We start from the raw sequence: 26,302 nt of genomic DNA on the forward strand, positions 1-26,302 counted from the left end.
CCCCGGCGGGCCCCGCGAGGCTCCTCTCCCCGCTCCCGCTGCCTCCCGCAGCCCCCGCAGGGCACGGGGCAGCGTTGCTCTCTGCTCGCTCCTCCGCGCCCTGGTAACGGCGGCCCCCGGCGGGCGAGAGGACGTGCGGGGCCGCCCGTCGCGGCTGTTTCCGCGTTGCCCGTCCAGGGAGGTCCCGCCCCCGCCCGCAGCCGCCCCAGCCCCAGCCCCGGCCCCGCGGGGAGGCTCCGGGCCCGGCGGGGGGGGCGCGCCCCCCGCCCGGGGCCTGCGGCGGGGGCGCCGGATAAAGCGGTGCCGGCCCGTCCGCCTGCCGGCACAGGGGCGGCCGGGACGGGCCCAGCGGGGCGCCCCGCCATGGCGAGCCCTGCACGCCCGCGGCAGGAGCTGGCAGCGGAGGAGCGGCGGCCCCGCGGCGCGGCCCCGACGGTGCCCCGCGACGCCAAGCGGGACGCGGCGGGGGAGCGGCTGGTGCTGCTGGAGCTGCGGCGCTGCGGGCGGCCGCCGTCCCCCGGGCCCGACGAGCGCCAGGAGGAGGGGGAGGAGGAAGAAGAGGAGGGGGAGGCGGCGGCGGGCGAAGACTGTTGCGGCAAGTGCAAGAAGCGGGTGCAGTTCGCCGACTCGCTGGGGCTGAGCCTCGCCAGCGTCAAGCACTTCAGCGACGCCGAGGAGCCGCAGGTGCCGCCCGCCGCGCTGTCCCACCTGCAGAGCCCGCCCGGCGACGAGCGGGATCCGCCGCCGCCCGGCGGGGACCCCCCGCCGCCCGCCCTGCTTCTGGTGCCCGACTTCCCCGACGGCGGGGAGCCCAGCGCCGAGCGGCTGCGGCGGCAGCGCGTCTGCCTGGAGCGGCTGGGGCGGCCTGCGGCGCCCACCGACGTGCGGGGCACGGTGCAAGTGCTGGGCGGCCCCGGCCTCAAGGAGGTGACGGTGCGCTACACCTTCAACGAGTGGCTCTCCTTCGTGGACGTCCCGGCCGCCCCCCTGCCCCCCGACCCGCCGGCCGAGCGCTACGGCTTCACCCTGTGCGTCCCGCCGAGCCTGCGGGAGGGCTCTGCCCTCCACTTCGCCATCCGCTACCGCAGCGCGCAGGGCGAGTTCTGGGACAACAACGGCGGTCGCAACTACACCCTGCGGTGCTGCGGCTGCCCCGGGGGCGGCCCCGCACCGCCCGCCGCCGCCCCGCCGACCCCCGCCGCCCCCCGATACTGACGCCGGCCGGGCGAGGGGAGCCGAGAGGACCCGGCCGGGCAGGGGGAGGCGGCCGCAGCCCTGCTCCCGGAGTGAGGCCCGTTTCGGGAGGGAGACAGCCAGCGCGCCGAGGCCACCGTCCCGGAGACTGCCCCAAGTCTGGTGGTTTTTAAGCAGGCACTTCGGTTTTGCCAGCGAAACGTGGATGTGCGTAGGCTCGCATTGCTGTGGCTTGTGGAATCGTTCTTTTTTCTTTTTTCCTTTTTTTTTTTTTTGAGGGAACAAGGAGAATGAGTAGCGTGGGCTTTGCTTTTCCCCTCTTGAAGTGAATTTTTGAGGTCTTGATTTGGGCTTGACTCCACTTACCCGATTAGTCAGAGATGCAGAAGAGCGCTCGTGTGAAAACTTGGTGGCGTGTTCGCTACAATTTAACTTAGGATCCCAGCTTTCTCGTGCTCACATCCATTTCAAAGACATAGTACTGCAACACCAATGGTGTGGTTTTTCTTTTTTTTCTTTTCTTTTTTTTTTTTAGTTCAATGGACTCTGTAAAAATACGATTCACTGTTGTGAGCACCTGTCAAACTCGTGACAGGCTTGCGTGCCCGGCCCACCTTTCCAGGCAGTCTGTTTTGGGGCTGGATCTGGGGCTGGAGAGGGCTGCTCTGGTTTTTGTCATTCAGCACACTTTGATACTGCTCCCCGCTCCCCAGGCTTGCATGTAGATCCTGTCTGGCTAATAGCAGCCAACAGGGACTTCTGCAAAGATGCTTTTGCTTAAAATAGACTGGTGACTTCTTTTCACACAACTGACAAGTCTAAAACCGGGACGAAGGAGGAGTTTAAATATTTGCTGATGCTGCATTTATCAGGAGAACTTTGGTAACACCTTTGAGTCATGCACTGTGAAGTACAAGATGGTGTTCGTCTCATACACGGTTCTGTATTTTCAGATTTGGGGAGCAGATGCTGATTTGGATGACCTTCTCACTGAGGAGTGACAATGCGATAACAGAGAGGGTGTCCTCAGTAACAAATGAAAACAAGTGCCTTAGTTCAGCTCTCCTTATGTTACATTTTGCACCACGTTTCTCAAGTATTTATAATTTATTCAGCTTATTTTGCTACATATTTTTCTGTATTTGTATGTTGCTGGGAAAGGACTTTGTTGTGCACACAGCTGGACTTTATAGCGCTGGACACTTGAAATGATTTTACAATCTTCACTGTTGCACTGCAAGCCTAGAGGTTGACTATTGCTGGTGTCCCAAGTCCTGAAATTAAGCAAAAAGTGCCAATGCAAATGGATTTGTAAGAATAAAAAAAGTTTTAAAAAAAGTTAAAAAGCTCACCATTACACATCTTTTTTTTTTTTTTTTTTCCATATAGCAAAACGTAACAGGATACTTCTTGGTTTTGCAACCTGGTTGTGCCCCTGGCCCTAATGTGTATGGTGCCAAGGGGATCACGTTGTTGGTGTGCCCCACTCTGACCAGGGACATTTTCTGTCTGTAAGCAATGTTTAAGGCTGTAGCTGAAAATGAGTGCTGTCCTGCCACAGCCATGAGGCAAATCGCCCTGGAAGTCTATGACAGCCACTTGTGACAGGCATCTTGTGCAGAGCTGTGATGTGAGGAAGCTTCATGAGCATGGGTGGAAAAGAAGTGGGTTTCAGTTGAGTTTTGTTCTGGCTCCTCTGCAGCTTTGACTCACTTGTTTTCTTTCAATACAGTATCTCAAAATACGGGTTAATTTTTTTAATGAAAGAAAAGACATTGCCAGAATGCAGAAAATGTCCTGACATGGATGTATGTTCTTCAGTAAGACTTTGGAATATTATTTTCCTTTTTTAAAACAGAGATTTCTCAAGTCTTCATTTCCTCTGAATATGTAAACATCTTAAAGGCCATTATGAGAACATTAGAAAAAATAGCTTGTTTATAAAATTGCCCATACTTGAAAATATTTTCAAGTCTATAGATAACCTGCCTTTTGAGATAGCTGGAACAGACCCAGAACTAGCAGGGAGTCTATTGTGGGTAAGACTTGAAGCAGAGGAGGCTTCAGACTAAAGGTCCTGCAGTTTTGCTAACATGCGCACTGCTTCTGAAATGGAGCCTGTCCTCCCTCCTCCCTAAAAAACCTGCACATAAACCACAATATGAGAATACAGCCAGAGACAAGGAGGTGTTTTAATTCCTTCAGAAACCATCCTGTTGTTAGACTGTACCAGTTGCTTTGACAACGCACAGAGGAAAAGCTCTGTGCAGGCAAACAGAAGGTCGTATGATTGTTTTCCAACTTACATGTAAACTCTCACCAAAACCATGAAAGGTTTTAAGGGAGAATAGCAAACTCTACTACATCCCATACAACTTTGTTTTAAATCTATCATGCGTTACAGGATTACAGGATGTTACATGGGATAATCTGGTATGAATTAGCCTTTCTTCAGATTGTTGAGTCAATGACACAGCGTGCTTTTAAGCTGATGTGTGGGGCTAACAGTGTCAAGTTTGATCCTTCATTTACTTTGGATTCCAGGAGCCCATTCCTTGTTCTGTGCTTTGTTTATTAATTGCTTCGGAGAAGAAGGAAACAACGCCAAAAAAAGGAGGGGAGGGATCTCTCCTTAAAAAGAATTTAAAGGAGTAGCCATATGCTAGTGGTTCTATCTGGGCAGAGGTGCAAAGCTGGTACCTTGAAGAATCCCAGCTAGCTGTGCTTATTGATAGAGGGCTAAAAATGTTCTCTGGTACGCTGTAAACTATGGGCAATGGGTGTGAAACATCCAACATCCAGAACATGTAACACTGCTGTGTGCTCTTCAGACATGTGATTTGAAATTTGAAATGCAAGAAAGTACTTATGGGGCTAAACAGTAAAATCTTTTGAGTGCTTCCAAAAATTGGTGCCAATCCAAAGTCCTGTGAATCATGTTAATTAAAGCACAAGATTTCTGTGCTTTGATAACAGGTAAAGTGCTTTTATTTGTTATAAGTAATTACTTTTTGTGAAAGAAGGGGGGGAACCCTTCTCAGACGAGAAATAAGCATACTCTGTTTTAATAGACAGTACATTTTTGTGCTTTTAAGACTTTATAGAAGCTTAGGTTTCCAAAGAAGGTTTCAGAGACAGCCTACACACAGTTATTTTCATAGCTACGGTTACTGAAGGCTATGGAAATGCAAGGCTTTACCAAAGATTACACTGAGCAGCAGTGTAAAAATCCAAACCGGACCATGTGCATACTGAAGGATTGCAAGCCCGCACCAGCAAAACATGGGGCTGCTGCTCATGGTCATAGGTTGAGATACATGGCATAATTGCAACATTATTCTCAAAGAAATATATTCAAAATGAAGTAGTTCTAATTCTATAAAATCAGAAGGCCAGTGGAGTAAACTGTTAAGTGAAGCACTCTTCTTGTTAGGTTGCATTACTGTTAATGTATTTTATAAAGATTCGAAGCATAACTTTTGGAGGATGTGTTCATAAACATGGTCCTTCCCCTAACTTTAATAAGAAATGATAGAGATTTATTGCCCTTTTGGAAAAACTCCATCTCCAAAGATTTTCATTTTAAGCATACTTCTGTCCCCTTGCCATGAATTAAGGGCTTAGGGGAGAAATAGCTGCCAAATGGTTTTATAGGTATATATAAACCAAAAAAACTTAATACAGTTGAAACTCTATAGGAGTAAATGTGAAGGACATCAAAGTTAAATCTTCCTTAAGCAATTTTTTTGCCATGTACAATTGCATTTAAATTCAGATTTAAATGATTCAGAAAAGGACTGTGAAGCTAAATTTACTTTGGTGTCATGAAGATCTGCAAACTTGTGTGAAAACTACTTCTGTTTTATTTAAAGTTGGGGCTTTCAGTCAGTACTTGGAAAGTCTGGCTTCTAGTCCCATTGGCTTCTCTGGGATTTGGATCCAGCCCAAAGTACTGCAGGAAGGTAGGGGAAATGATCTAGGCTTAATTGTCTATTCTGTTCAGAGTCTTGTGTTATGGGGTTAGGATAACATGGCACTGTGATGAATGTTCATCTGTCAAGAGTTCAAAATCTGCTGTCTATGCATGGCAGTAATTAAATCACCTTAATTGTTTTTTCATGATTCTTTTTAAGAGAGGGAAAATTACTTGCCTTGGATTAGCATATTGCCAAAGACTGTTATAAATATTTATGGAGTGTACTCTTTCAATAGAAAGCCTGCACATTCTTCACAGGTCTCCATAGTTTTTTTCTCTGAACACAGAAGAGTAGTTATTTGAATGCACTACTTACCATCATTTCCCCCTCTTGCAAAGGTTCAGCAGATACTGGGTTTAACAGTAAAAAAGGTAAGTAGTTTAGAAAGAAGCATCTCTTGCAAAACATATTTAATTTCCTCTGTAAGCTGCGGAATCCTTTTGAAGGTGCATATGTTTGTGAAACAGGTTTGAGAGTTCCATATTTTTTCCTTTTACACTTGTAGAAAATATACAGTTTGGGAAGCATTACTGGCTTCTCTATCTGTTTTTTTTTTTCCCCTGCTTCCACATTAAAGGCTCGTGCACTATTTTTATATTCTAAAATACTGAAAAAAGTAGGAATGTAAACACTCGGTTAAAGAGCTGCCCACCTTACTTCTTTTTTTTCAAAAAGGTCGTCAAACAAAATATTCCTAAGAGTATGAAATAATTTGCCTGTGTTACGAATGGTGGAACAAAGCGATCAGTATAGTCCTGACTTGAATAATGCCGGGGTTTCACTGTAGATCATTATGGAAAACTCAGGAAAACAGTAGGTGCACAGCTCTTTCATGGCTCTGTTTACGCGTACGTATGGCCTGTGCTGGGTGTCTGGAGAGATGCGTTTATGTTGCATTAAAGGAAGTAAGTTGAGGGCCTGGTGCTTCTCCATAAAATTATTCCACCTGCTGATGTTAGAGGGTAAAAGTCATGCTTTTAAGACCTGGAAACTCGGTGATGTTTTTTATACAGAAATACCATTTGAGAAGAGTGAGTAGTAAATTAAAATCCTTCTTAGGCTGTTTCAGCATTGTATGTAAAGTGTTCACATGCTTCTCCCTTGGGTTGCTCTCCTCCTGGACAGCTGTACCTCTGGTATATCTGGGTATTTTGAAACTGTGCTTTCTATTTGAGTAAAATTTCTTGAGAAGCTGTAACACACAACAGAAATGCCTATCCTTTGAACAGTTGCTAATATTAATCAAATGATTACTTTTTTTTCTTTCAGAGTGCCATTTCCAAGTTTATACTGTAAAAGTAACGACAAACTTGAGTATATGCAAACATTCAAATTTTGGCTTATACTGCTGAGGTCAATAGTTTGCTAAAATGTCAAGATCAGGAAAAGACAAACATTTTTAATATAATACAAAAGCAAACTTGTTTTGCTAAGACACTGCAGCTTTAGTAAAGATATCTATTGAGCTCCCTTCTAGTCTAAGGAAAAAATGTATACTTTTTATAATAGTGGACATTGTACATAAGTCATGGGACCATTCCTTTGTGTTTTAACTATTCCTGTTGTTTACACTGCTTTGACAAAATCCAACAAAGCTTCTGACAGCGTGCCAAGAGAGATTTAATGAGTATTGCAACGTAAACGGAACTGGTGAAGCACAGAAGGTGCAGCTGTAAGAGCACAGCAACTCCGAGGCTGGACCACAGTGCCAGCTCTCCAGTTCGCTGTCTCCATCAGTGACAATGAGCACATGCCAAGCCAAGCCTAAGAACAGGGCAAGTGGACACAAACATAACACTAAGGACATCCCAGCCTACAACAATTATTTCTGTGCTGGACTTGCTAAGCCAGATGCGGTTAGCAAATATTTTCCATCCAGTTTGTAGGATTTCAATGATAAAGCATTTGGCAAGCTATCTTTTTATACAGAACTGGGCATGTTACGACAAAATTCCTTAAAATAGACATCAGGCAAGGAAAAAATAATATTTATAGGTATCTTCCAATCATGTACAACTGGTATGCACATAACTAACACTAGTTGAGCATGCACTTAAATGTATGTTACAAGGAAAGGAAACACACAGGTCTGTCCAAAACAGGGAACAATCATCTAAAATGACTGTTGGGTTTGAGTAGTAAATGCCAATACCTTTGCTAGCTTTGCACTTCAGTTAACACGTTAGATAGCGTTATGCAGATTTTTGGACTGTAGCAGCAAAAGCATTATTGCGTTGCTTCTAATAATAAGTAATGCATAAATAATGTATGATAAGCTGATTGTTAATTTCAAATAAGAACTAATTTTTCCTCCTTGTCTGAGAAAGTGAGCTGTCTTAACTTCTGCAGTACTGACTGGGGAAGGGGAGAAATTAGAGAGCCTGATTAATGGAGAAGTAATCTCCTTCATACTTCTGAGGGAAAGAATAAGACATTTCATATTCCCATGGCTGCATGCCTATATGAGACCATGTACCATCTACAGCTATATTCTTGATAAAGAAATTCACTGGAAAGGTACTGGTATTTTGGAAGAACTGATTATGTATTGAAAAGGCCTCTATTTAAAACCAAATGCTTACTTTTTCGTAAACGTGGTGAAAACCTAGATTATGTTATCAATGGAGTTGTACCTCTTTATAAGTTAGGGCTACATTATTTATAAAGATATTTATTTTGCTTCCGAGCATACATTCTCATATCTTGAAATGGTATGCAGTGCTTGTTCCAGTAATTAAGCTGTTTTAAGCAAGGATTTTGCATGTACTGTTTTAGGGACCAAATTTCTTACAGTATAAAACTGGCAGTCTTTCCAAGCCTGTGTCATCTAAGACTATAAGATGTTACTACATTTCTGTGAGCTCAGTGGAAACTTAAATAGCAATCAAACCTTTCTTCCCCTGCACTTTCACCATTAAGTGCACTTAATTATCCACTTGCGAATACGGAGATTTAAAATGCAGAATATAATGCATTTTACCTATTAGAATTAATTCAATTTGAGTAAAATGTTCATTAAAAGCAATTTGCATTGCAATACTTATATATCTAATAAAAGGAGAATTGTTAATGTATTTGCCTCTTATCTGAAAGTGCGAATGGAGGCTACATTTGTAGTCTTAGGTACACATAGTATTTTATTCTGTACACTGTATTGTCCATGAAATGCATCAGTATACATTTCAATCTAACTGTACAAAATTGTAAAATACACAATTTTTCCCATTCCAGTGAGGAATGGGAGTTTGTTCTAAATTATACACTACAATTAGATACTTTGCTTTAATAATGTTAACACAGAACATGAAGAACACAAAAAAAAAGTAAGTTCTAAACAAAGATGAATTTTGTAAAGCAAGAAAAATAAGAGGAGGGGGGTTTAAAGGCCACAGTGTCATGGAACTAGTTTTGAGTTTCTGTTAAAAAACCCACAACAATCCACTAAAATAGAAGGAAACTTTTTTCTGCATGTCATTAAAATAGCTTTGCAATGCTTAATTTTTCTGCACATTTCTCATAGAAAACAAACTTAAGCACATCAATGACTTGAGCACAAGCTGATCAGAAATTTTGCTTGCTTTTGTTTTAATGTACGGTCTTAAAAGTGCTGGGCATTCTACAGATTTAATAATAAACAATAAAATGCGATACTGAGTGTTCTACTGAGTACTTTTGCTAGGCAAAGCTTGTTGCCAATTCATGACTTACAGCACTTGAGTTACTGTTATAGTTAGGTTATTTTCCTTTTGCAAAATTCAGGAGCTTTGAGAAAAAGGGAACCTCAGATAAAGTGATGTGGTGCTTTCTGCTAGTAGCTGCACCTCAACAAGTTAAAGGACTCTGTGGTGAAAATACATTTTAAAGCTTCCAAGCCTCATTAATGCAAGTCTGCATTACATTCTGCTAGTCTGATCTGTTAATTGTTAAAAGTAGGACAAGACTAGTTATTAATTCTTGGAAACTAAAGAAAGAACTAGTGAAATTTTTATGTCACCTCCTGAAATGTCAAGGGATGCTCTTCAAAGAAACCACAGAATTCAGCCTGTGATATTTGTAAGAATCAAGGTCCAGGAGACAAAAATTCTGTTCATCTCTGGTTTTAATATTTAAAATAAAATATGTACTTAGTAATTTAATTCAGATGCTATATACTTTGAAATGCAACTAGATCAATAAGAACTTAGTAACTAGGTGAGGGATTTTAAATCTTGAGGGGTTTTAAATCTAACACATTTTTCATGGTCATTGAGAGACGAGGTCAGCAGCAGAATAACGTATCTGGTTACAGGTAGTTTAATGAAGTTTTATTGTCAAAGTAGGGCAGGAACTATTCCATCACATGGAACATACAAGCAAACACATTTCAAGACTATCTTACATGCTATTTTAAATCACAGCCATATATCTTAGAACGTGTGAACCACTAGAAAATAGTACTTTGGTTGCCAAAAACTGAGTCTCTCAGGCATTTCTTCTGCTGAACAGAAAAGCTCAGATGTGTGCAGTGAATTTATGCTTCTGTATGTGGCACTGTAGGATGCTGAAGATGGTCCAGTGTTGCTTCAGGATCAGAGGCTTCTCATAGCTATGTGTTTCCTGGACTCTCAATAACCAATTTCTGCGTGGAGTACAGTTGGCCAATAGTAACCTGAAATCAAACCAAAATATCAGAAAGCCGAAACTGGAAAGCAACCAGGTTATAATTTAGGCTTCACAAGAGAGATGAAAAAAACCCCCTAGGAACAGAGTAGCCCATATATTAAGCTTTTTCATAATTACATTTTAATTTCTACTAGCATTTCTTTTTGTAAATAATACTGTTGTCTAGACCTTAAGAAAAATAACCTATACATAAAATACCTGCATATATAAAATCTTGAACTAATGACATTGAGGAATACTGTTCAAAGTCTTATATTAAAAATTAACATTAGAAGTTATTACAGAGGAAAAGCAAGCAGGTTCTGTGTTTAGAAAAATGAAAAGAAGAATATAACGAAAAATCAAAATATGGATATAGTCAGCAGGTTTTTTTTTATGCTTTTTGGGTGGAGAGCCTAGATATAAATTGTGTGGCGTGGTATTATTTTTCAGTTCCTTTGGAACCCTAATTTAATTTGCCTTAGAAATGGTGAAAACAGTTAAACAGTTGTTAGTTCAGCAGTAGCATTTTACACACACTGGAACTACCTCTTGTTCATGAGATGGTATTCAGACCTTCTGTATTTGCGCTTTCTAGTGCAACAAGGAAATGAAAAATGACAAAAATGAAGCATTGATGCCTTGATTCCTCTTGTTCTTTAGTACTTTCTAGTCTGCCTCATAACATTAGCAAATTGTAGTCGCGTGTGCAGTTAGCAGTCGTCACACACAGCTCTTCGCTTAGCAGCTGAGATGTGGAAGGAAGATGTTTCATGCAAGTAGGGTAATGAAAGCAGGAGAAGGCAACATTTATTTTTAAAAACATGAATTCTGGAGTCTAATTTTTAATATCTATTATGCCCTTTCTTGCCCCTGCTTTCTCCCTAAGGCCTGGGTACACAGGAGCTCTGTGTCCTTTTCACAAAAAATTCATATATTTAATTATGGGATTAGGACAAAAAAAGCTAGATGCTTAATTACACTAAGCACAATATATTTAGTAGAATTTAATACTATTCAAATTAAGTCTGACAGCAAGTCAGGCTCTCAAAGTAGTAAAAAATTAGGGAAGGAATTTTTTTTGGCAGTTTCCATTTACCATTTTTGTGGGGAAAAAATCCTGGCTACTCTTAAATAGAAATTTCTCATCTATGCCCACACTCATATAGAATGTGAATAATATTGCCTTTTAGGAAATGAACTATTTCATCTTGATAAACAGCCTTGTCTGAAACTTGTAACGCATTGATTTTAGTCTTGAAATATTTATTACGAGGGAGCATTTATGAGCTGCTCCAAAGGAACAGAAGTTTTCCTTGCCAAAAAATACTCCCTTCTTTTGGCACTCTGAGTTACTAACGGCATATGAACAACTCTGATTATTTTTGAAATTACTTATGAAGTATGTTGCATATGGAATATTTAAAACAAAGGCCATACGCAACTGTGGCATGTGTTACCAACACAAATTTTAAGCTGTCAACAAGTGTTACTTGTCAAAGAGAACTCACTGCTCTGGGTTATGTGTCACGCTATACACTTTAGTTGCTGCCTTACCACAAACCATGCTGTAGTACTTAATTTTTGTATACTGTGTTTTGGAGCCCAAAGAATCTTTAATCCTTTCCCACACAGTAGAGCAAATTTAATGGGAGGCTCAGAGGGATTACAAAAATGCTGAAACCTGAATTGCATTTTTTTTTCTCCCCCAACTGGGGAGATAGATGAGACTGAGTACGTGACTTCTCAGTCAATCATATTCAGCTGGGGCAGACGGCTTTGTAGAAGAAAGGTACGAGCCGCTGTTTGCTGACCCTGTGCCAACAGGTGACATTATCTACTGCTGCACCTCTTGACTCAAACGCAATAAAAACACAGATTTATGTGTGAGCTGCTTCCTTAGTAAACCACAGGCGTGCAGGCATTTCAGAGAGTGCAGAGCCACCAGTGCTGTGCTGTCAGCCTTTGCTGGGCTGCTGCAGCTTGCCTGCTCTGGTGCCTCCCTTCCAGAAGCTATGCCATGGCATTTTAAGCTGAACTTTGAAACGTAAGGATTTTTTTTTTAAGCCATTAGCCTTGAATTTCTAACGTTATGATCCAGCCTTTCCCATGTGGTTTAGACAAAACAAACAGACCTTCCATTTATAGCTGCTGAAAAATTCGCATCTATAAACATCCACTGCCTCAGCAGAAGGATTGCACCGGTATCTACACAGACACTCATTAACCCTCCAAACAAAAACAGCCTTCTTACAGTGTCCTCACAGACACCAGGTCTAAAGAAAGCCCTTCAGCAGCAAACGTCCATGTGGATCCTTCTCCCAGATTAGAGACTTAAGTGGCTACCTATTGTGTTCTTTTCTCATCATGCATGTTTGTAGCTTGTACACCACATGCCATTTACTCTTCTGGTAGGTGGCTGGAAGCCAGTGCATAGGTCAGTGTCAGGGTATTTTCATTAATCACAGGAAGCTCTTGGGGAAAAAGGCTCTGCCATTTGTTCAGCAACTTTGTTCCTCAAAATTTTGTTTACCTCTTTTAAGTAACACATTGCAATTGTATTCTGCAGGAAAGAATGTGCAATAAAGAACCACTTTGCCATCAGGAGAAGACAATAAATAGAAATATAAAAGTTGCTTTTCAGCTCTTTGCAAGTTAAATGATGTTTAAATTTGCCTGCAAAACTATGTGCTTTTTAATCTTACAAATCCAACCCTCAAAACCTGACAATTTGTCCTTATTCAAAGATTTAGTACAAGTCTACATGGTATCAGCTGTTTCTTGTGAACTGAAAAACTTATTATTGCCTTCTGCCTGAATCCGGGATAAGGCTTAGGGCTTCAGAATGGGATTTATCAGCAAATGTGATATACAAATCATGAAAAAGAAATGACTGAATAGTTACTGACCCATCCTGTAACCAACCATTCCATGGTTATTAGCTGTTTGTGTGTTCATATGGAAACAGTGCTTTTACTTTGTTGCGGGAAAGCAGCAATCACAGGAATAAGTCACTTCATGAAATCTTTCTTTGCTATTGGGGAAAAAAGCAAGTAGGAGAGGATTTCTCCAAGATAACAAAGTATCAGTGGAGTAGATCTTGCAGACCTATTGGTACTACTTGCAAAATATTACTGGAAGATCTTCTGCAACTTTTGAAGGCATGTGGCATGTTTTGGGTTTTTTTATCCATACAGACATTTTACTTTGCAGCTCTGAGCTGAGGTAGAAGTGACTGCTTCTATTTTTGCCGGGCTAAAAGTAAGTTGAACAGGTTTTAAAAAAATTATTCTAATTTGCCTCACTCATTTATGATGGCATCTTTCCTTGACAGCTCTGTATAAATTCCAAATGGATGTCTACGTCAATAATCACCACATTTTCCCCTCCTTAGTTGTGTTGGCTCTTCAGTATAAAGGTGTCCAGGCATCTCTTTTTCCCTGTACTTTACAGAATTGTAATTACATGGTATACAGCCTGCGATCTCTAACAAATCCTGCTGAGCCCTGATGAAGATACTTTTTCTCATTTTCACTGAACACTCATCTTCCTGCCAAACCTGACAATCTCTGAACTACTAGCTACCTGCTTGGGTGAGGACTCACTGACAAATTTCAGTGTGAATGCCCTAAAATTACTCAGGTAAGTAGCCAGGCAGCAGACCTGAGGAAAGGCAATGCCTCAAAGGCAAAGTACAGCCCAAGTGTACACCCACGTGGGTGGAGCAGAATAAGAATGTCCACAGCTTCAGCAAACAAATGCAAAGTCAAAATTCCAAGAAATCTGGCTTGTAATAGCTCTTAGCAGGATGGACATGTGAGAAGGAAAGACAACAATATAGGTCTCAGCCTCTGAAGGAATCTTAGCCCCTTGCACAGGGGGTGACATATCTTGATTGAGACTCCAGCACACAGAAACATCATCTTTCTAACTGCAATCAGGGTATGTTCTTATGTAAATCAATGCAATATGGCTACAGACCCTTGTAACAGTATTTTACCATCGCTTTCTAAGCTATGTTGATATAACAGTCGTACAGAAGAGTTTCCCTCCTCTGTCCCTTCTATGCCTCATCCCATTTGTAACGCAAGTAACAAAATTAGCAAACTGTCTTTGTTTATTCAATAACTATCCCCTCATTAAAATATAGTTGCTGATGTAATCTCTAGGGAACAGTTTTCTGCCCTCAAAAGCAAACCAAGCCCTGTTTTTTTTTAATGTTACTGTTTATTTTTTGATGGCAGACAAAAGTAGGAGCAGGCTAACAGGAGAGGGTGCAACACTCTCACCCTATGTGGAATCAACTTAGCAGTAAAGACAAGGCCTAAACACATAAAAGTGCCACCACAGCATAACAGTGTGAAAACACTGTAATACTACAATTCCTTTAGCTCTCAGTTATTTCAAAATTGATTTCATGAGAGGGTCATCACTGGAGAAGTAACAATGCTTTCCTCTTTTTCTTAAAGAAATAAAACTGATGCACTACAGATAGTTTTACATATTAAACATGTTTACGTATCTAATATATATGTATATAGATTGTTATATGCACAAGCATAAATATATAAAAATATATTAAAAACCCACAATCTCTAGATAGTAAACATAGCCATCCCCTCTCTTTTGTTACAAATGTGCAGGCAAGAAATGGTTACCTTATAACAGCCAGGGATCACATATTTTCATAGTTCTTTATTATGGAGAAAAAGGAAAAAGTCCTGTTCATTAATATATTTGTACCACACACACACACACACAAATACACTAAATCAGATTGTTTTTTCCTGTTGCACCTGAAAAGTTAACAGGTGTATCTCACAGGCACACTGCTGAATCTTAACTAGGAAGAAAACTCCCCGATGACACCGCAGTCATATCACATATACTGCTGCCAATCTGGGCCTCTAACACTATATAAAGAAGTTGCCCATTCACATTTTCTTGCACTATGACTATAAAATGCATCTTAAGTGAATGCTGACAAGAACAGAAATGTAGGACAATAATGATTACTTTTAAGAGCTGGCAACAGTGTTATAAGTTGTTTATCTACTATGTTTTGTGTTGGATGAGGCAAACCAATTTGCAATCCTGTTGCAAAGGTAAGTGCAGTTGTTATTGTTTTTAAGAAGGATTATCTTTTTTTCCTCATGCGCAAAACCGGACATGCTATAACACAGCACACTTCATCATAAATATTTTTCATATTAACTGAGGTCAGATTAATGCTTTTTTTCTTTGTTTGTTTTTATCAATACGGACAGCAATTTTTGCAATGATCTTATATTGCAATAGTAAACACACCAGTGTGGTACATAGTAATTAAAAAACTCAAACAGAACCAAAAACTTAACAATAACTTCAGTTTTTTGCCAAATCTTTGTGTTGGTATTAAATGCTGCAGCAGCAGCCTTTTTTCTCTTTACTCAGGAGAGAATGTTGAAAAACTGCATTTGGCTTCTTAAACACATAGGTTATTCCAGTTCTTCGGAGCTAGAATCAATGTGGAAAAAACTGATTTTGGAGATATTTCCCTTATTTTAATTGATTCCATTTATTTACACAGAATGGGAAAGGAAGTAAAGGAAAGCACAGAGCTGAGAAATTAGAACTATTGTGTATTTTACTTCTGCCTATGTTTTGCAAATGCTGGCTTTTTTGTTTCATTGCGCCATAACATCTTCTACAACCACTGCTACATGAAGCTTTTGAAAAGGCAGGAAAAATTAATTTGTAGCTACCATTTTTCTGGCTTTCACTAGGTAGTGAAGTAAAGTAAACCAGCTAATAGGCAAGAATTTATCTGAAGGTTATTTCTCTTAATAATGATAAATTATGTAGTTTTGTTAGAACCATATGCACTTTATCTCAGTACACCTTTATTCAGCCTATCAGAAGCAGGATGACACATTTATTTAGCACTCTTATTAATTTATTCCATGGGCCTCCTTGAAGAGATACTCTTCAGTGAAAAGAACAGAGAATCATATCTATTCCAAAAACTATTAACACGTAAATTTCTGTAAGCATATATATTCATGTGTATTCGTATATGGTGATCTAAAATAGCAAGGGAATCTTCTTTTTAAATGCTTATTATTTCTCAGTTAAGAGAATCCATTTTTTTTTAAATTACACAAACGTGCTACTGTCCTTACAGACAACACAGGCATGACAGACATGGCCTCTGCTACGAAAAGCTACACACTTGATATACCTTGAAATAACAAGTAAGGGTCCTCAATAGGGAAAGGAAAACATCAGGGATCTTTCAAGTCCCTTCCAATCTGGGTTGTTCTATGATTCTATGAAAGCCAAGTGGACCAGATCATGTGGTCCTTCAGTAAAGTCACGCTGTTTCACTTCTGTCATTTCCTGCAATCCACTCAGCCTACAGATAAAAAGGAGCGTGACAAGGAAAATGCCACCTTAAAAGCACACAGGGCCCACCAGCAGATGGCATGGGCTGTAGCCTGCTGCATAGGGGAAGAATCATTCCTCTGCTGCTGCAAAGGTCACCTTACAAAGATGTCAGACAGCGGGTCACAGGAAAGTAAGCAGTGACTGATTTTGGGCTTAAACAGCCAGGTGAAGGTTTGATACAATACACACCCAAGGAAGAAGCAGATCTGCAGATGTAATACTCTGACTGGGTGTGATCTTTGCATACTTTCACCATCCTGGCAATCTCCAGGCTCCTACCTCTCCTATCTCCCTACTTGTTACCTCCTAATATTATTTTGGTATCTTGCCTTTTCTCTCTCATTTGCAAAGAAAGCCTCTGCCTTCACGGAGCAGCTCAAACTCTTCAGAAAGCCAAACAGGGAAGAAGCAGGTCTTCTAAAGAGTCAGTCCCATCTGGGTAAAGGGGAAAAACAATATAGGCTGATCTCTTCTCAACACAGCATGCAGAAGAGAAAAATCACTCAGTTAAGATTCTGAGTGTGACAAGGAAAGGAATATAAAACATTAGTACTTGAAAATACAGAGACAAAGAACTGGATAACATTGTGCTGAGTGTGGTATAACAGGTACTCTAGTAATGCTGAGACATTTGGTATGTAAATGCCCAAACCATTCACAGAGGACCCTATGTTTTGTAGCAACTACATAAGCAGAATTCATCAATGCCAGTGCGAGTGCCTGCCTTACTTTTGTCAGTAGTATAATACAACAGCCAGTGTCACAAAACACACATTCTGCACTATGTCCACGAAAATACTGTAATGTTTGTGTATTGCAGATACATTAACTCCACAATACATACAAAAACTAAACTGTCATTATAAAAGGAAAATGTCACTCTTCAGTGTCTTCTTGGATCACTAATTATAAGAGAATTTTGCAATGAAACACTGAAGAAAATGAAGTCATTATAAACAGGTATAAGCAGATAATAAATATACTTACTGAGTAGTGTGATCAAGCAATTCTTTAGCATTAACAGGCTTTCACACTGTGAACTACTACTGCAGAACTAAAATGAGTGGCCACAACATTATAACAAACATCATAATTTAACCTTTTACAACCTTTGTGTCTGAAGTCAGAAGCCAGAAATGTAATGTACTGTAATGTAGCCTTATTTTTCATGTAAACTGGGGAACTTGGCTTCTGGGAAGAGCTGCAAAACAGTTACAAAAAGCTGTTATGGCATGTTTGTAGGTTAATATCTTTCAGAAAATTACTTATCCACCTGTTCCCCCTGCCTTTTTTTTTTTAATACAGCACATCACCTTCTACATTTATCCTCCCTCCCAGTTCCAGAAAATTTCTGTGAAATTTCTGATTTTGTCCCAAACCACTGGAACTTAGTGAATACCACGTGGACTTTCTGTGTTTTTAACTGAGATTTCCCTGTCTAACTGATAATTGTCTAAAGCCTTGAAAAGCTTGCATGCTTTATCTTCACCATATTTTTAAGTGAACGGTACATAAAGTAAGTGCAAGACCTCAAAGTACACGCATTGGGAAAGGCTGAACTTCAGGAGCTAAGACATCTTGGGACAGCAGCTACCAAGATACTAAGGACTGAAAAGCAGGACTGGCTGGATGCAGTTCTGGGAAGATACATCTGAGGGTCTGTATAGAAGAAACATGCCAGAGAATATGTCAGAGCTCACATAAAAGTAGTCCAAGAGTGTGCAAGCCCAGAGTGGTGAGAACAGCTAAAGCCAATGATTCTTCAGTGAAGAAAACGCCACAGCGTTTTCTGCACAGGGCAATGCAGATGGCTCTAGAAAATGCTTTTGGTTTGGTCACCTGCTGCCTTTGAAGCCAGTAGCTGTTCTGATCCCAGGAGCTATTCTGATCCCAGCTGGGCTTGCACTCACCTCCATTCAAAGTTCATACCTGTAGTATCTTACATAGCACAGAGTCACCCACGTGCATTTGCTACACTTTCACTTTGATTTTTAAGAGCAATAAGCTTTCACAGCACCTGCAATACCAAAGCATGTGACTGCACGAACACCTGCAGTAATAACTCCATGAGACAAATGGATAATGAGTACACAACATGTATTATGCTTGAGGACTCTCCAGTGGGAGCTGAGATACTGCTTCATGCAGCATCCTGCCCAGTATTTTATAGTAAGTATATATAAGTAGCAGAAGTACAGAGAGGTACTTCATTAATGCCAGTGTGAGTTCCTGCCTTACTTTCAGGGTTTAGATCTTAGATTACTCTCTTAAACAAAATAATTAACTGTAATTAGTAGGAAAACTGCATCAATTAAGGCAGGTTGGCACAATCACTTACTATAGAAAGATGCATCAAATATTCTTCCTTTCAAGCAGAACATATATGTGTACATCTGGTAAGGCAATACAGTATTTAACTAAATAAACTTGGATTTGGTTTTTTTATTTATACTGATTTTATCCAAAACACCAAACATAAAGGGGAAAAGTTCAGGTGACTCAGAACTGTAATACTGTTTAACCTAGCAATTTAAATTTTCTGTTTTGTTAATGTCCTTTTAGCCGCAAGGATGTTTTTAAAAAAATGCCTCTTTATCTGCTACTGAAGCTATATTTTGGGAAGTGAAAGACATAGCGAGCTGCTGAATTTTGGATTCGAATGGATGTTAGCTATAGTTTAATTATTTGGTGGTGATATGCCTGCTTCAAGACTCCAAACTCTTCTTATCAAAATTCCTAGTGCTGGTTACAGGATGGCACCAGGTACATTGCATTTTGTAAAACTGACAGGTGCCTTACCTTATTACCATTTTAAAGTAACAAGGCCTTTCGTGTTTTGGGGGAAAACAGTCAAGTCTGTAACTTATACAATTTTCCAAGACATAAGAGACAGACAAACTTAATTTTTCCTTGTCTTCCAAGAAGACTATAACCAAGGATTAGACTTAACTTTATATGAGGAACAACTTACTTTAAGGTTCCAATATGTCTCTTTCTTTGCACCGATGTTACCTTTCACACACCTCAGATGTGATTACAGGCTGAGCATTTCTCTGTGCCCATTCAAGTTACAAAATTAAATCTCAAAGAGCAGAAATAACAAACTGAATTTATCTTTAGAAAATGTAGCTGTATTTACAAATATAAATTTTGTTTTGGATGTTTTTGATTCAATCTGCATCTTCATGCAGAAAGGAGCATGCCATCTAGCTAAATACTTAAACTTTGAGTCCCTACTGCAGTGTTGAGATCTATAAGTGTAGCAGGACAGCAATAATATTTTATATGTCTGCATTAAAAAGACTTCCTTTTTCTTGGCAAAATTCTTACAGATTACTAAACTACAATCTGTTCCTGACAAAATCACAATCTCCTTGTTTATCTTACTTTCTCTGATGGATGATATCCAAGGATTTCTTTTTTCTTGCTCAGCCATCATTCTTGGTTTAGTATCTCCCAAGCTTCAAACAGCATTTTTCGTTTTCCCCTCTCTTTTGGAAGAGTTCCACGGAAAGACGTACAAAAAAAGAGCATTGCCTGGACTGTCTACATTCTTTAAAAACCTGAGTAGGGAGCTGATGAGAAGAAAGGATGTTGATGTTTTAGGACTGAAGATGGATTTGTTGAATTTCAGTCAAAGTTTGTGACTGTGAGTTGTCATTTGCCATCCACTGTACCATGGACACCCTGAGATCACTTCTCTGGTTCAGATCAGTTTCCAAACCAACACACCAGTCAAAAAACACGACTTTGATCTACTTTATTAAGCAACCTCGTGGAGCCACAACTGCAAACACAGTGAACCATTCTGTCCCTCTTGAAGATAATCCAGGTGACAGCAGGTAGACTTCTGTCTTCCTACAGCCTCTCCCCCGGGGCAGGAATTGCTACCCCTGCCTCTCAGCACCTCACCAAGCCGAATCCAAGCCTTTGTGCTCAAACCTGCCCAAGTTTAGGCCAGTGTCCTGCCACTAAACTGCACTTGAGCCAGGCAGCTCACGCTCACTCGGTTCCATACACAAATGAGTTAACTTCCCAGTGCTCTTCAGCCCAGCCTTTTTAACAAACACTAAGAAGAATTAATGAGGGAGAAAATAATTATTTGCAAACCCTCCAGCTTTTGAGCAGGAGATATCTGTGTTTGTATGGATATAGGGTATAGCTTACATTAACTTGTTTAATTGGACTAAACTAAAGCAGCATTTTTTTCTTTTTTTTTGGCAAAGATAAACTACTGGGTTTAGCACAGCTGGTAAGAGCTAATTCTGTACAAAGAGTTCTTTTCAGTAGTGTGGGTGGCAAAACACTTTCAGCAACTGGCTTAATTAGTTCTTTGCTTTTTGCAATAGAACAGGACAGTTCGCAGAAGGAAAAAAAAAAGAGATATTTTAACAAAAAGATGTTTTATAAAATAATCCTCTTTGCTCTTCCCATTTTGCCAGTCCTCCCTTATTTAATGCTACACTAAATGGAGGCTTTCCCTAGTATTTCCCAGTGCAGGTAACAATTAGAAGTGGGAGGTCAGCACTTATACCAAATACAGGCAGGAAGCAATGTCTGTTCCTCCGCACAGGATGGAGCAGAGCATTCCTCAAGCAAAACACCCTGGCCAGAACCAAGCAACACAGTGATGGATGCACCTCTGAGGGCTTTCCCCTTAGCAGAGCTACCACAAGGCTTGTGGGTGGCTGTTTTAGCAAGGACTGGGAAGCCCGAGCTGCTAACAAGTTCTGGTCCCCTGTGCAACCTCCCTGACACGGATCATTTATATGACAACAGGCAACACGGGTGCCAAGTACAGTCATTTCAGCTTCACTGCTCCCAGCATACAGCCCACCAACTGCAGTGTAATCACCCACTGCCTCAAACAAGCATGAACTTTAACACAGACACCTTCCTTTCCATAGGAGCTGGTCAAAAGCACTCGGACTCTTCCACTAGCACACATATGGATGTGCTGCTGTCAGCAAGTTACAGCTCCTACCAGATAAAAACTGGGCTTGGCAAGATCCACTTGACCTTCTGAATGTCAGTGAGATAAAGGGCAAAAGGGCAGGGAGGGCACAGATGCTTGAATTTACCTTCATTATAGGGCATCTATGAAACTGCTGGAAATTTTTTTCTACCTCTGTTGTTTTGAATAATGACTCTGGAGCTGTACTTCAGCGAGTTAAAAATCTATTAAAAAAACAATCCAAAGTGCTACAAGCCATTACCAATGTTTCTTTTTATCCTAACTAGACTGAAGAAAGGCAGGATTATGAAAAAATTTTGTTAGGAAAACTTGAACAAGAGGGGGAAAAATAAATTAAAAGCAATAAATAAAGAATATTTTACAAAGATAGACAAAATGACCAATTAATGAGGAGACTCTCCAGATACCTTCAGGAAAAAGCCATCAATGAAACTGCAAATAACAGTGTTAATCTGTATCTATAATTCCTGGTTTTTTTATGTGTGGTTTTTTTTTTTTTTAATTATTTTGGTATTTGTCCATTTGTTTCTGTTGGCAGCAAATAGAAGACAGAGGGGCTTCTCCTATAGACAATATTAGTCAGATTGATTTAAAACAAGAAACAATAAAACTACTTTTAACTGCCCACTGCTCATTTACAGTTTGAACAGTCTAATATTGAGAACAATATTTTCTAATACATGCCTCTCCATAATAGTTGTTAGAAAGTCCATGGAATTTTTGGTTATTGGAATCTTGTTGATGAATCTTGAAAAGACTGTTTAAACACACATTCCACGTGGTGGGGGGGGAGAGGAGGCAATTATGGGGAATAAATTGAATCTAGGAATTTTTCAGTGAAGAATCCTGTCAAAAATAATTTCTAATACAATGCTTTCCTGTTTCTGTGGCTTGACAGCTTACATATTTTTTCATTTTCTTTCCATTTATCTGTATAAAAACATCAGACCCAAAAGGGAAACTGACTGACAGTAAACAGAAAACATTGAAGCTACTTGCACACAAGCTACTATGAGGGACATAAATGGAAAACAGAGATTGATCCTTTATCTTTCAGTGTTAATCATCTCAGAGTTACTTTTAAGAAAAGGAGAGCAAGACTAACGGGCAAGAGATTCAAAATGATTATTTAATGTATATAATGTATTATGTCCTTTAACATACATATGCATTCAAAAACTATTTTGCTCATTCTATGCCAGCTTGTTTATTTTTCTATTCAAAAATGCTGTATAAACCTTACATATAAGCCTGTGTACAAAAGAAAACCCCCTCTGGGAAAAAAACACAGAAAAGTGAGCCAGTAGATGGCATTGTGGCACTTCAAAAGATATTCCAGAAAATTCCACTTAAAAAACATGCAAGCCTAACTATTGTGTTTAACCACTTACTGCTTATACCAATGCAATATTTTACTCCTGCTCAATGCTACAAATGCAAAACTGAATAAACAAAACCACGATGTAACTCCACTGTCATATTAGCCCTGACACAAATCTTGTCTGCTCTGATTCCCAAATCCAATTAGCTCTATATGCTAGATTTACAAATCTCAGCCTTAAAAGATGGTCCTTATTTGATGACTAATGTGCCATGAGCCATGGTCATCAAGTGTATACCAGAAAAGATGTGATTAGTTGAAAACTATTTACTAAAAAGCAATCATATACAAGATCTTACAACCAGTGCAGATGATATTATTCCCTGCCATACAGAAACTACTGTGGAATAGACATCCCTTAAAAATGAAATATTCCCACTTTCTTTCAGTTAAACTGCTGATATGCCCTCACAGCTAGAGATGAAAAGACTGTAGCAACCCACCAGTTTCTTGTGTAAGACAACAGTTCTCTGTAGTGCTTAAACCATACGAACTCAGAACCATACTTTATTTTGACCATCTCTGAGGAGGGGTTTGGAGCAGAGACTTCTAGAGGCCTCTTCCAGTCCCAGGTATTCTATGAGGTTTATATATCAATACTGCTCATGACATTAATCTTTTAGAAAAGGTCTAGTTTCACTATGGTATTCAATTGGTAAGGAATTTCTAAAAATCCTTGTATCATAAAAAAACCCTTTCAGTATAGTGTAATTGAGTCTGCCTACCTTAAGAATGTTTATTAACTTCAATAGTGCTCTGTAAGTGTCCAGTTGCATATATTCCTATTTTTTCTATGTAATTTCTTCTAAAGCAAACTTAAACAGTTTAGTTTTCCTATGGAAAATTTCATCTTCAGGTCTCAATTAGTGGATAGCCTAATACTTGGATTAAGAAACAAAGAAGCAACTTAAACTTCATCCACAAACTAATAGATCAAATATTTTTTCAAATTTAATATCTACAAAAACATCATACTCACTTGAATAAAGCTGGGCTTTGTATGTTGAATCTCCCTTCTTTTAGTTATAAATAGCTTTTAAAACCACAAAAGAATACAAGAAAAATGTTTCTTCCATCCCCTATGAAGTTTCAGCATTACTGTGAATGTTGAAATATTAAAAATGGATGCCTCCTTTGTCAAATAGAGGTGGTCAGGTTGGACAGAAGCAGCCAGGAAAATAGGGAAAACAGTTTCCTTTCTCTTATCATAGCTTTTTTTTAAGTGATCCCATCCGTAGAGGTAGATGACAAGCGTCACAAACCCCAAAGCATTTCAAGAGAATAGAATGGCATAGGGAGAACATAAGCACTGATCAATCTGATCAGTTCAATGATTCATCCTTTCTGGTATGTTGTTCCCACCACGGGTCACGAGCAGTTCCTCAGGGAAAGGGAGCATGAATATGACACACATGCATACGTCCTTCTGCTGAAATGTCTCCTCTGCTTCCAGTGACCATCACTTTTTGGTAACTTCAGGGCCATGTGACTACAGCCAAAATACCATTTTAACAGACTTGATTAATTAGTCTGATCCTCGTTTGAGCTCATCTACCTGCTGGCCTTCCCCAGTGTGCTGTGCCAATGAGTTTGACCATATAAATGTGCACTTTGTATTTCTTTTGAACTCTCAAGCTTGGTGGCTGATCATTTTGCTTAGACCTTGTAAAACATTAAAACCAGCCCCAAAAATATGTCACTATTTTTATTTTCCTCAGAATTACTTTTTTTTTTTGGGAGAACTTTTGAGTGGTATCTTCCACATGGAAACATTAATTCCTTTGTGTACAAATATCCAGATATCAGGAAGAGATAACTTCCTGATTATCCACTAGGAAATACTCAACAAGCTAATATCCATGTGGTCAGGAGCAGACAAAGCGGGACTAATAGGTGGCACCATTTCTGAACAGGCTGGGAGCACCTTGACCCCTGCAACTGATCTGACAGTAGAAGTAGAAAAGGCGACCTGACTGATTGTTCTTACTATTATTAAGGCAGAGTCTTTCAGAGTGCCCAGCTGTGTCTAGTGACCACATTCGGGGTCAGAAAGTCTATTGTATTGGAGTGGACCCTTGGAATAAAGACAGCATGACCTTGCATGGTGAACTCCAGAGTGTGGTGGCTCACGGGCAAAGGCAATCATCCTTCACCATCTTAGTTATGCTGTGTATTTTGTCTTGTATCCTGTGAGCGTTGGTGCTGGGGACTGACACAGAACCAGGAAGAAGATGACACTGTCTCGCCCCGTAATTCTACCTTCTGGGAAATTCATATGCAACTTAAAATTGTTACAGGCCTCTCTTGCCTGCATCGAACTGTGATTTACAGGGGACACCACTTACGTGCCAGTGAAAAAAGAAATTTGGTTATTTTCTTGTGTTCATCAGTTACCCTTTGCTATCATGAGAATGCTTGACGAGGAAAGCTGCCTGATCCAAGACAAGACACTTTTTGTGGCAAGATTTGCCCATTCTGCCCTTTGTAGCTGAATCCTCAGAATCTGATTTCCTTCCAAACCCATCCAAGTGCTTGAACTTTCTGTCCTTTGGCATACTCATAAATGTTGATTCTTCTCATGCAGTCAGTGCTTCAAGAGAATCAGAGCTGGAACATACATGGAAAAGGATTTGTACTCTGATCATGCCAGGTGGTATTTTCCCAATGCATTCAGTGGCTCCCAGTGCAGTGGCCAGGCACACATTAACAAATTTTGCTGCATCTAGTATTTGTTTGTTTTAGAGAATGGTAATTATTGCTAACCCCAAAGACGAGAGTTTTTGAAGATGGCTATTGTTCCAAAATAAAAGTTATAAACAATTGGTACAAATTATTTAAAATTTTTTTAAAATGGGCTTGGTGCTGATTCACCAGAGCTGAGGCCACTGTTTAACCAAGCACCAGTCAATGGGGATTTTCTCAGATACTAAAGAAATGGTGATAACTGAGGTTGTGCCACAGGCTTTCATTGCTCTTACAGACCAAAGTTATAGTCAGAAAAAAAGCCAAACCAAAACCAATTGCTCTTGCTTGCACAGACATAAGGAAGATTTGTGGTAGACTTCATGCTAACATAGTCTCTGAAGTGCTGCTTACAGGACTGGTAACTATTTGTGAAAGAGGAACTTTCTAAACCATAGACACATAAAACCATGGAGCATCTGGACCAGGCAGTGAGCTCAGTCTTACCATTCCCCCAGGTTGGAGGCTCCCCACTGACAACATCTGTCCAGAAGGAGAAACAGATGGCCAGCTTCTCTAGACTTTCCTGCCCGCCTGACCTGATGTTCTTTACACTAGTCACTTGGGCAGATAAATAAATAAGATTAATAAGACTAATAAGAACCCCTGGGTAAATTAAAGAGTTAATTATATGACAGTACTTCTCAGTCCTAAACATTGGGCTAAATCACTGGGGTTCTCTGTGCAGTCACTAAAAAAAGCAGATTGACGGAAAATGCATTATCCTCAAGATACTACACTTTCTAATTTGCTGTACAATTCCAGGGTTAATTGACAACTTCTTGCTGTTTCTGAGAGCAGTTTGACAGATTTTTCCAGACACTCCGACACTGCCTACAGCAAATCTTTGTGAGGTACAATAATGTCTACTGCTCACAAGTAAAAGTTCTCAACTATGTGAGAATTAAGTTTCTTAAAAAAAAATTTAAAACATCTTACAAACTGGTGCACAGGATCTGCTGTACT

The 26,302-nt window shown here is 40.1% G+C and overlaps 2 protein-coding genes across 5 annotated transcripts in view; one reads left to right on the plus strand and one right to left on the minus strand.

Moving 5' to 3' along the window:
- Window positions 1-238: 238 nt before the first annotated feature.
- Window positions 239-8,550, plus strand: PPP1R3G (protein phosphatase 1 regulatory subunit 3G). The gene has a single exon (XM_032712531.1). The coding sequence runs from the start codon at window positions 364-366 to the stop codon at window positions 1,213-1,215; it is 852 nt and encodes a 283-aa protein (XP_032568422.1). The 5' UTR covers window positions 239-363; the 3' UTR covers window positions 1,216-8,550.
- Window positions 8,551-9,446: 896 nt separating this feature from the next.
- LYRM4 (LYR motif containing 4) overlaps window positions 9,447-26,302 on the minus strand; it is a 95,380-nt gene continuing 78,524 nt past the window's right edge. For 3 of the 4 annotated variants that reach the window (XR_004361051.1, XM_032712548.1, XM_032712543.1), the window contains one exon: window positions 9,447-9,819. Coding sequence is in view for 2 of the 4 variants with exons in the window: in XM_032712548.1 (XP_032568439.1) it covers window positions 9,663-9,819 (157 nt within the window). In the remaining 2 variants the exon portion in view is untranslated. The remainder of the gene's footprint in view (window positions 9,820-26,302) is intronic. The other variant, XR_004361052.1, reaches the window with a different exon arrangement.

Source organism: Chiroxiphia lanceolata, chromosome 1, assembly GCF_009829145.1.
Source record: "Chiroxiphia lanceolata isolate bChiLan1 chromosome 1, bChiLan1.pri, whole genome shotgun sequence".
In the NCBI taxonomy this organism is placed as follows: Eukaryota; Metazoa; Chordata; class Aves; order Passeriformes; family Pipridae; genus Chiroxiphia; species Chiroxiphia lanceolata.

What these genes read in the sequence shown, in the direction of transcription:
- PPP1R3G (XM_032712531.1), top strand. Translation starts at nt 364, where the DNA reads ATGGCGAGCCCTGCACGCCCGCGGCAGGAGCTGGCAGCGGAGGAGCGG.